Here is a 12,052-nt window from a genome sequence, read left to right as displayed (position 1 = left end):
CATTGTTCAAAAACTCCCATGTCTAGGCATTCCAAATCCTGAAGCATTTATGATAGTAGAAACCGACGCTTCAGAAGAAGGGTACGATGGAATCCTTAAACAACGAATTTCTCCAAAGTCTCCCGAACAGTTAGTTCGTTTCACTTCTGGTGTCTGGAATCCGGATCAGAAAAATTATAGTACAGTCAAAAAAGAGATTTTGTCTATAGTGCTATGTATTACAAAATTTCAAGATGATTTAACAAACAAAGAATTTTTATTAAGAATTGATTGTAAATCAGCTAAAGAGATTTTGCAAAAGGATGTTAAAAATCTTATTTCAAAACAGATTTTTGCCAGATGGTAGGCATTATTATCTAGCATCGAACCCGTGAGACCACCTTTTATGATTACCCCTCCGAGAGTACCCACTATAAACAAACCCTCTACCATGACAATACTCGGATCCATTCCGAAAAAAGACGGCCCATTTCAACACGTTTCCTCAAAAGCCTCAACAAGCCAAATAGGAAAGGTACTAACTAGTTCTGACTATGCAATGAAGGTCCCAGAGTCCTTCGCTCAAGCAGTTAACCCACACACACCGGTTAAAACAGAAGAAAAGAGACCTGTTTCCTCAGAAAAGGAAACATTTGAACTAATTGCAAAAGAACCAGTCAAGGTTCTAGCCCCAGACAAAGGCTACGAAAATTATGACCTTGCAGATCTTATCAGACCTTGCTACACAGACAGGAATTATGTTGAAACTAGTGAACCTCTGAAAACAAGGAGGTACTACGAATTAATCCTAACAGATACAAAGTCGGTTACATTCTAGCATACTTTCTACGATGAGAGAGACCCAACTAGTATCAGAATCTCGAAATTCATCATCAATAAAGTATTAAGCCCGTTTGAATGGGGAATGAATCATCTACACACTCCAATTGTGTTATCAGTTCAATATAGACCTCAAACCTATAATTTTAAAGATTATATGTACGTTTGGTTTAACTTTCTATACCTACGTCCAAAAACACACACCTGATTTGTCAAGTATAGCGAACAAGCCCAGAAATCAATTCTACCCAGATGGTTTTACGACTGGTGGAAAGTATTTGGAGGAATAGAGCAAGCTATGCCCCGAAGCTTTCAAATACGTTATGAGAGACTACAAATTGAAAACGAAATCTCCTCTCTTCCAGACCACATAAAATTATGCAAATATTACTTTGCAAAAAGAATATCTTTTATTATTAATTGGTCATTTGATATAGAACAATTTGATAAAATCAAATATTTAGTTAAAACGCCTAAAATCAAAGGTTGGATTCCTGAAGTCAAAGAGACCAAAAAATCCAGACCAATTAGGACAGAATCAAGAACAAAATCAAACAACTCTTAGAAAGAGTTAAAGAAAAAATTGCTCGGTATGCTAGCAAATATTGCGTCAGCAGATCCGACTCAAGTACATGCCATGTTAGAAGTAGTTTCAAGTTCATCCTCTGCAGAAAGCGGAAAAAATGGATATATGGAAGATCTAGACGGAATAACCCAAGCCTAGCCCAGTCTAGCAGGTGATTAATTTCTTACCTCTTCAAAAAAAGGACAAAGGCACTGACTCTTCAGAAAAGAAGAAAATGACCTCTGCCTCTTCAAAAAGAAGAAAGCGACGTTTGACCTTTCAGAAAAGCAAAGGACAGCCTTTCAGAAAAGCAATGGACAAATGACTTCTCTAAAAAGTAATATCGGGCTATTCAGCATGAACGATGGAGATGAATTCAATCTTTTCTTCGAGGTCTATATAAGACTCTCAAATTGTAATATTGAAGGCAGACCGAAAATCGCCCATTTTCTTTCTTATGTTTCTCCTCCCTTTGCTGTAAAAATCCCCTTGTTCTGCATGTTTTGATGTTCAAATAAAAGTAAGTTTCTTAAAATTTGTCATTAATTTACTTTCATTTCCGCATTTTCAATTATATACTTCAGATCCTCTTAATTGGTATCAGAGCCATTCTGATGGATGCTATTTAGAGATTAGTTAGTATTATTTTATCTTGAAATTTTAAACTAAAAATCTTAACTTAAGGACAACTCAAAACATTTTTGTCCAGAAAAATTGAATTAAAAAATTTAAATTTAAGACACACTGGCCAATTCCTAAATAGCAGCCCTTTAGAATGGCTACCTAGTGTCATTTCTACCAGAAAATCCAATCTAGATTGAAATTGTTTCAATTAAATTAAAGTTGATCCAAATAAAATCATATTTGGTCCAACCATCCACTTATTGTTTTTTGATTTCTCACCCGGCGTGTGATATTTGCATTGGAGCTCGATTATATCCGGATTAGCGCCGCGTAGGGCTCCATTCGGGGGGAAGCGATCTCTATCAAAGATCTTTCCATACCCAAACCTCGAACCCGAGACCTCTAGTTAAGGGAAGAGCAGCCCTATCCGTTGCACCACATCCTTTGGTGGTCAACCATCCACGTCTATCACTAAGTAGAGACTCTTAATTAATCCCAATAAACGTGGAATTACATCTTTCCCGGTAGATTTAGGTTTATTTCTGAGGCTTTCATAAACAGTTGTGGACAACTGATTAACAATAGAAGTATACACACATGTGAACTAAAGTTTTGCAAGATACTAAACTTGTGGTTTTAACAAAAGAACAAAAAATAAAATTCAGAATTATCTCCATGTGCTGTTTCTTCAAAACAATCAGAAGTATCAGTTTGTCCGGTTGCAATATTTCTAGATGAATGTTAGTAACCAGCTATTATCATCCACAAATTATAGATGTTAGCTGTTTGCCATTTGCCAGAAGCAACAAACAAACAGTAGAACATGTAACTCTCAGTTTGCTTATGTCTGCTCTTACATCATCTATTTGTCTATGAATCTGAAATTACCACCACATACAGCATAACCTTCCTATTCGCGTTCAAAGAAAAACTCGTCTAACTTTTAGATTCGAATTGCGTCACGTAAATTGAGATGGAGGCCGTTATCAAAGGCAGACCCGTGATATATAAAGAGGGGTCACTAGTACCCATAAAATTCGGCAAAATTTTCATATATACACAGATATGTCTTTAGAAAATACTGATATATGAGTAGTAGGCACCCTATATACAAAGTAGATTCTGGTTAAATCTAAAAGTGCACCCGCGACCTTCAACTCCTGGGTCCGCCTCTGGCCGTAATAGCGAATGGCGGACCCATGTGTATGGATGAGGGGTCATCGGACCCCGTAAACTTCGGCCGAAATTATGTATATATACGCGTATATGCCTTGAAAATGGTTAATTTAAAACAGTTGACACCCTGAACACTACAAGCCTTTAGGAGTCACTGGTTGAGCAGAATAATGTACCCCGTCGTATAAAAATTCTTGGTCCGACTCTGGTAATAGCAATACGGAACGGAGATTTTAACGTGAAAAATTCATGCGCAAGATGAGTAAAACTAATATCACTCAAAAACTTTCTTTTAAAAACATCTCACCGTTGTTCACATTCTTTTTTCTATTTTTTTTAGCAGACCAGCTTTTTAACTTTGTTTTGATGTTTCTTTCTTGGATATACAAATAAAGGAGAAGCTCATAAGGAGACGTGGCTTCCAAGTTAGCAAAAGAAAATGAGATAATTTGCCACAAAATTCCTTTTTTTGGCTTTTCTGCTGAGAATTTCTATATAAAAAACAAGCAATGTTGAGACAAGGCTAATATAACATTTCAAAATTCTCCAATTTCTCTACTAAATTCAACAAAAAATGGCAGTTCTTACTCATGAGCAACCACATTTTGTGTTATTTCCTTTCATGGCACAAGGCCATATGATACCTATGATAGACATAGCTCGATTATTAGCACAACGAGGTGCTATTATCACAATTCTTTTGACACCCTCAAATGCCAACAGGTTCAATACAGTTATCGCCCGCGCTATAGAGATTGGACTTAAAATTCAAGTAATTGACCTCTATTTTCCAAGCTCAGAAGCAGGGATACCAGAAGGGTGCGAAAACTGCGACATGCTTCAATCTATAGATATGATGAAGAATTTCTTTCTTGCAACTCAAATGCTTGAGTCGCAAGTAGTAGACTTGTTGCGAGAATTAAATCCATTACCAAGTTGTTTAATCTCCGATATGTGTTTTCCTTGGACAACTAATGTTGCCAAAAGATTTGACATTCCTCGGATTGTTTTTCATGGGATGTGTAGCTTTTCTTTGTTGTGTTTACACAATTTGAGAGAATGGAAGGTGTTGGAAAATGTTGATTCTGATACTGAGTATTTTTCAGTGCCTGGTTTTCCGGACAAAGTTGAACTAACCAAAGCTCAACTTAAATCGTTGGTAGATCCAAATAATCCTGAATGGGAAGAATTTGCGTACAAAATGAAGGAGGCAGAAAATGAAGCTTATGGTATAGTGGCTAATAGCTTTGAGGAGTTGGAACCGGAATATGTAAAAGGATTGAGAAAGGCCAAAGGTAATGTTGAATTGGTTAAGTGTGTGACCGTCTTATCTGAACACTTATACTGTTAGTTAGTGAGAGCATACTTTTAATTAATTAATTATTATATCATGTCTCAATGCGTAAGGGCCTAGTTATTTTTTCATGCATCAAACATATCAAAATATTCTTTGCTTTTGGATGCCGATAGAGAATTGAATCCACAACCTCTGCTAAGTCCAATAACATGTTGAATCGTGTCACTATCTGATTTAAATGTTTAACATTGTTATTTGTTAGAGGAAATACACTTTTAATTGCGAAGTTATATTATGCCACCGATGATCTCAACTTGCTTTAATACCATGTTGAATTCCGTGAGCATCTTATCTTAAGCTGTTACAGAAAATACAAATTTTAATTGCAATAATTAAATTATATCTCAAACATATGTGGTTTGGTTCTTTTTCTTGGGATAAGCAAATGAAAATTTTCTTTGCTTTTGGGGTAGTGGTGAGATTTGAATTAAATCATGACCCATACTTGTTCTAATATCACACTGAATTGAGTGATCATCTAATAATCTAAAAGCTTAAGTTATTAGAAGGAGCATACTTTTAATTAATAAATTATATTATGTCTCGAACAGGTAATAAGATTTGGACAATTGGTCCGGTTTCCTTATGCAACAAAGAGAAACAAGACAAAGCTGAAAGAGGAAGCAAAGCCTCAATAGATGAACACCACTACTTGAAATGGCTCGATTCTAAGGAACCAGACTCGGTCCTCTTTGTTTGTCTTGGAAGTTTATCGCGCTTGCCAACATCACAGATGATAGAACTCGGACTTGGATTAGAGTCTTCTAAACGACCTTTTATTTGGGTTGTTAGACATATCTCAGATGAATTCAGAAAATGGCTAAATGAACAGAATTTTGAAGAAAGAATTAAAGAACAAGGGATTTTAATCCACGGTTGGGCCCCACAAGTACTAATATTATCACATGCTTCTGTCGGGGGATTCGTGACTCATTGTGGATGGAATTCGAGTATAGAAGGAATATCTGCTGGCGTGCCAATGATCACTTGGCCATTATTTGCTGAGCAATTTTGTAACGAAAGGCTAATTGCGAATGTTCTCAAGACAGGAGTAAAGTCTGGCGTCGAGAATCCTGTTATGTTTTTAGAGGAGGAAAAAGCGGATACACTAGTGAACAAAGATGACATTAAAATGGTTATTGAAAAATTAATGGGTGAAGAAGAGGAAGCAGAAATGAGAAGAGAAAGAGCTAAAAAGCTTGGAGAAATTGCAAGAAAGGCTGGGGAGGAAGGGGGTTCCTCTTACCTGAACTTGACAAAACTAATACAAGATGTCAAAGAGCAAGCTAATTTTGGGAAATCTATTTGAAGTCTAATGTTTGATTAGGATAATGCAATATACGTACTGCACACATATGTCATTTGGAGCTTTAGCAAACTGTTAATGATACATTATGTTTTGTTTACAATCTGTAGTGGGCGTTGCCTATTTCCATTTAGAGGGGCACTTTCGCCTTTGTTTTACGTAGTGGATATTAAAGCTGTGGCAAATTGCAGCATGGAAATATAGAGATAGTCCGTACTCTGCAATATGTGGACTTCAAAATCAGGTTTTTAGGAAGCAGGGAGTATATGAAATCAGCGGCAGATCCAGGATTTCACAATTAATGCACTATTATGAATAGACAGATCCCTGATCTACTTTTGAAATTATAAATCAAGTCTTTTTTTTAAAGTAATTTTTCGCATATATATCTAGGTAAGAAAATGTTTGGAGAATTAGTTGAATCATTGATTAAAAAAACAAGAATGGAGATTTCATGTCAAGCATGGGAATTTCGAAATAATAAACCAAATAGAGAAAGAAAGCCAGAAAAAAATTACTTATTTAAATCACAAAATAGACATGGAACTGAACTTTTAAGCTCACTTGTAAAGGTGCACTCAATACCTATTCGAGTCAAGCCTGCACAGTTTTCCCCCAAAATGTCTCGCACCATTAAGAGATCACTTCGCTTTACAAGTATTGCAGTTATGTATGCGTATTTGAAGTTACGGGTGCAATCCACATGATCCGAGTATTTATAGTGACCGAAGCCCATGCGTCTTTGAAGCTAGGAGCAAAGGTGGTAAACCGGCTCATAGACAGGCAAAGGCACTAACCCCCCCCCCCCCACGTAACACTATACCATCTTCATACTTTCCCATCAAACCGTTTGCTCTGATACTAGTTGTTGGATAGAATCGACCTAAAGATACTCTTAACATGGAGTGGTATTGTCCCTCGAAAGACCTCACAACATTAAGAATATTCAACTTTTTATAAGTAACGTATTTTTTTCCTTTCTACATTCCACGTGAAACTCTATTCACACACTCAACAACTTCAATGTCCTTGGGAAATTTGCAGGTTTCTAGTAGTGATTATATAGTAAGTTGTGTTTTAACTTACTTTTTAATGTGGATTAGTCTGTTGAATACTTTACTCGAGACTACAAGATAAAGTTTCAATAATGATTGATATTTAGCTTAAAGTATATATGTTTATATGTATATTGCCTAATATTTTACTCGTGTTTCATGCATTTAAGATGTAAAATGTATTGATTTATATTAATTCGTGGTATTTTTATGTGTAGGAATCATCCGGAAGTAATTTGGGGCGAAAGGTGCGAGTTAGAGCCAAAACAGGAAAAATGGAAAATGTGGAATTTCAGCGCCACAGGCCGCGCCACCTGTGGCGCCATGGGCAGAAACTTCAGCAAGTCAGCGCCATCGCCCCATGCTACCCGGACGCTACTGACGGGAATTTATCCAAGTTTGCCCGAGACAAGGTTATTTCGGCGTTAGACGTACCCGACACGTATAAAAGCAAGACTTTTTAAGAGGGGAGATGCCACTTTGAAGAGAAAATACACACGAGAAACATTCAGGAGCGAGGAGATCTCAATTTTCTTCATCTTTTCTTAGTATTTTCAATTATCCAACACTTATGAAATTTTTGATATTATCATGAGTGGCTAAAACCCATAGTTTTGGGGTTGTGACTTAGCCATGAATATTTTTGTTTAACGTTGACTTAACCTTGATTATAATTCACCAATATGTTGTTTCTTCAATTCTATGATTAATTGCTTAATTGTCTGGCCAGCAGTTAGGTTCTATTTACTATCTATGTAATGCATGGGAAAACCACATTTAGATTAGAGAGAAGAATTGAAGAGAGCACGATCTTAAATTTGAGGTGGGGCCGGGGATTTGTGGTTAGGATAGGAATATATCTAGTTACCGTGCTTAATTAAATATCGTAATCTTAATGCGTTCTTAATAGATTAATTTCATAGGAATATAGATGTTAATATATTTTGAATAGGCGAGTAGTACATCGGAAGAAGGCTACGAGAGCAATTGTTTGATTAATTAGCAACTATGAGTGAATTATACAAAAGGGAGAGTTCACAACAATTATTTTGATGCTTGATCATAACCCTGGAATATTTGTCTCTACTGAGTACACAACAATTATTTTGTTGCTTGATAAATTAATGACTAGTTTGACTTATTGTTTAGTATAATCACACTTTTGAACTCGATTCGGCTCGACTGAATGACAATCTTGGTGAATTTAGTGGTAGTTAATACAAGTCTCTATGGGTTCGACACTTGACTTATCATTTTATTACTTGTACAATCATGTATTCATGCGTGTGTGTTTGGGAGCAACAAGTTTTTAGCATCGTTGCGGGGACTTGAATATTGACTACTTTCTAGTTTTTGCTTTAATTGTTTATTTTATCAAGCCTAACGTTATTTGATTGTTGCTCTGCTCTTAGGAACCTTGATTGAATGAAGGGTCAGAAGCCATGACAGACTTCAACGCTTTGACCCCGAACTTGAGAGAACATTTCTGATAGCATCCTAGGAAGCTCAACTCTATTCAAGGACAAGGATGAAGCTTTCGAATCTCAAAGATGGCCTTTAACAAGATGTCAAGCTAAAGAATTACAAAACAAGGTCATTAGACTTCAAGTGCAAATAAAGAAGTTATTAATTGGGAGTAAGAGCTCAAGGATAAAGGATGTGAATTGGCTAGGTGATAGCATCAAGGACAAGGATAGAGTTTTGGAAGCTCCAAGACCATATACAAGATCTAAAGCTAAAGAGTTACAAACTAAGGTTGCTAGATTTCAATGGCAAATAAAGAAGCTTTTAATTGTAGAGGAAGAGCTCAAGACCAAATGAGATGAATTGTCCAAGTTTTACAATTATATGGTGGTCCAAATTGAAGTCCAAGAGGGGGAAGATTGGGTCACCAAATCAGCCCTTGAAGTCCACCAAAAAGGGCTCAAAATAAGTTTAAAAGAGGTCCAAAAGGGGTTTTAAAAGGAGCCCAATTGGAGTCCAAAGCAATGGCCCAAACTAGTTGTTTTAAGGTCCAAATCTGCCCCAAAGGGTCTTGGCCGCCCCTCACCTAATTTTGATGGCTTATGTTACCCTTTAGAAGCCCCCTACCTAAGTTTGATGGCTATAGTGATCCCTTAGCAGCCCCTACCTAATTTAGATGACTTTTTAGCAACCCCCTACATTATTTTTAAGTGCTTTTAACTCGTATAAATAAGGAGTTCTTCTCATTCACAAGCACTACATTATTGATTAAGTATATCATACTTTGAGAGTTCTTTTGAACCTTTGTTACTTGTGCTTTGAGATTTATCTTTCAACCTTTACTAGTTCATAGTTCAAGGTAGTAAGATTACTTCTCTTTTGTGATATCTTTGATTCCTTTGTGGTATTCTTAGAAGGCGATTAATACTACTTATTAATTGTTGTCTTAAGTTACTCGTAAAGCGGTCAAGATCCGAATCTATTGTTTTGATTTGCTTTTAAGTAAAGGCGTTTGATTTCTTCTATAAATCAAGACGTTGTTACTTTGATCTTGTCAAGGCTATAGCACTTGCGTTCTTGGAAATTCTTTCTTTGAATTTTCCCACATCCTTTATTTTCATCTCTTTAATTCTAGTTGTTCAATTCCTTATTGTTATTGCTTCCGTATTTACTTCTCAAATTCTTACTCTAGTTTGGATTTCCGACCTAGTTGTTGTCAAGTAATATCAGAGCGGTTCTATCAAGATTTTGTTCTTGGTAAGTCTTGGGATTTCTTGAATACTAAGAGCAAAGGAAAAAAACGAATTTAAAAAAAAACAAAAAAAAAATCACTTTTAGAACAAAAAAATAGAATTGCATGCTCTCCGGGATATTTCTTTTGTATCTAATTTTTTACCAAATATTAACAAAGGAAACAAGAAGAGGGGATCTTAGATTTTCTTACTCTTTCTAATCTAAATATATAATCCTTTCCTTTTTGTTCGTGTGTTATTTCAACCGAGCCTAATAGTTCTATGATTTGGTTTTTCTTTCATTAGTTCCCCAAAAAAAATATGGATTTTACTACTAAGAACTTCATTCGAGTTGGGTTTAACTATAAATATACAAAGTATTTTGTTCAAAGGTTATTTCGAGAAAAAAGGGTAAAGTGTGTGAGAGAACAATTGAGAAAATAAAAAGAATCAAAATTTGAGAGACACATATTTCCTTTAATCTATGTCAAGATGTCTCAAATAGGTAGCTGCAGTGGAAGGAGTAGATCTATGACTCAACAACTTGAAAGGTCGATATTACAATATATCGAATGGAAAGAAGACGATGATAAAGTTATTTTTCAAACAAGAGCTAAAGTGACGTCTATAATTTATACCCTTAGAATTGACAAAGCATTTGACGATAACTTAATTAGCACTTATATAGTTGAGAAATTGAACTTGCCTTGTGTTGAACATATTGATCCCTACATGTTGAAATGAGTAAAGGTAGATAAAAGAGTGTTATTATCATTCTCTATTGGAAGGTATGAGGATGTGATTTGGTGTGATGTCATTCCCATGAATCGTTTTCATATCTTGTTGGGAAGACCATGGTATATCTATAGAAGTGCTTCATATAGTATCGAAAAAAATAGATACTCTTTTGAGGTTAATGGGAAGAAACTCATTCTTGGGCCTTTGACTCCTCACAAATTTGTGAAGATGAAAGATTGTTAAAGAGAATATGGAAAAATACGAGAGAGAAAAGAATGAGAGGAGTAAGGGAATGCATGTTGACATTCCAAAAGAGGAAAAAGGAGAGGTGGTCTTGAGTAAAAAGAGTGGGATGTCAAGTGAGGTAAAGAGTGATCTTGAAAAAAAAAGAGAAAAAGCAATGAGAGAAACAAAGTCTGTGAGGTAGAGAGAGAAAAACAAGAGAGATTGAGTGAAGAAAAAAAGCTCTTTAGTGAGAGAAAAGAGGCTATGTGTGAGGAAAACATTAGTCTTGCGATAAAAGCCAAAGAGAATGCAAGCAAGAAAAAAGTTTCTTTACTTCCTAATTCATTAACTCTTTCTTGTTTTAGTTCTTGTGATTTGTGCAGCCACGTGTTGAAATACCTTTTGAAAGGGGTGGTGAGACGCAAGAGATGGTGGCAGAAGATCTAATTGGATTCCAACATGAATTCGGCAATATCAATTCTTGTTGGATGGTGGAAGATAAAAGCTTGGTTAAATTCTTTGTTATTAAACCTTTTGACTATTTTGATTCTTATTTACAGGGTTAAGACATGGAGTTGCCTAAAGGCATTACTAAGTTGGAGCCATTGCATAAAAGAATACAAGGTGATGATGTTCCATTGGTAAATAAGTCCAAGTATGGTATGTATAATTGGTTTATTTGCATTTTTGGTCTTTCTAGAATACCTAAGGTATTTTTGGAAGTAATGACTTATACTCTTATTTCTTATGTTGGTGACTTTATAATTTTTGTGGATGATGATTATTTCTTATGTTGGTGACTTTATAATTTTTGTGGATGATGATATTTTGATGCATATCAAGTCATTAACTGTAATATCTAAGTTAAAGTGCAAGAGTAATTTGCTTCCTTTTGAAATTGTGTATGACATAGATGATTACGTATTCCAACTTGGTGGAAAGAGGTATGAAATTTATGAGAAGAGACTTGCGAATGAGTTAAATATTTCTTCTTCTCTTATTCAAATGGCTAATGAGTTTTCATTTGATAAATTGCTACATTTTGATTTTTGTTGTGTGATGGGGAATCCTTCTTCAAGTCATGTTTATTGTGAGCTTGTAAAAGTACTTGTTACTAATAAAGAGGATATGCGTGATTGTTGTAACATTTGTGATCAAATACTCTTTCATCTAGAGGAATCCATGAGATTTCTAATTGTAGATAGTTGCATATATCATGAAAGTACCTTCTTTGATACATGTGGTAGAGATACTTATATTAAATGGAGGATGTGTGGTCAATCTTTTATAATTTCTTTGTCATGTAAACTCATGGACTGTCGTACCGACAAGATCGAATTGCAAGTTCCATTGCATGGTGCATCTAAGAGAGTTTTTTATTGTATTAATCTCGATAGACATAAATTTTATTGGGATGATGATGTATATATGCTTTATAAGGGAGTATTTACACCTATTAGGATTGATTGGGTTAAATGGACACATTGTCAC

At 35.4% G+C, this 12,052-nt stretch overlaps 1 protein-coding gene across 1 annotated transcript; it reads left to right on the top strand.

Annotated features, from left to right (window-relative positions):
• Positions 1-3,560: 3,560 nt before the first annotated feature.
• LOC104211038 (UDP-glycosyltransferase 73C4-like) lies at positions 3,561-6,198 on the top strand. The gene is made up of 2 exons (XM_009760033.2): positions 3,561-4,479; positions 5,093-6,198. Exons 1-2 carry the CDS (start codon positions 3,759-3,761, stop codon positions 5,848-5,850), a joined length of 1,479 nt encoding a protein of 492 aa, XP_009758335.1. The 5' UTR covers positions 3,561-3,758; the 3' UTR covers positions 5,851-6,198.
• The last annotated feature ends 5,854 nt before the right edge of the window (positions 6,199-12,052 follow it).

Source organism: Nicotiana sylvestris, chromosome 7, assembly GCF_000393655.2.
Source record: "Nicotiana sylvestris chromosome 7, ASM39365v2, whole genome shotgun sequence".
Taxonomy (NCBI): Eukaryota; Viridiplantae; Streptophyta; class Magnoliopsida; order Solanales; family Solanaceae; genus Nicotiana; species Nicotiana sylvestris.
This window is presented reverse-complemented; position numbering and strand designations above follow the sequence as displayed.

Bases quoted from the DNA above. Each gene is read 5' to 3' on its own strand.
- LOC104211038 (XM_009760033.2), top strand. From the start codon at position 3,759: ATGGCAGTTCTTACTCATGAGCAACCACATTTTGTGTTATTTCCTTTC. The intron at 4,480-5,092 runs GTAATGTTGAAT...TGTCTCGAACAG, and splicing joins AGGATTGAGAAAGGCCAAAG to GTAATAAGATTTGGACAATT.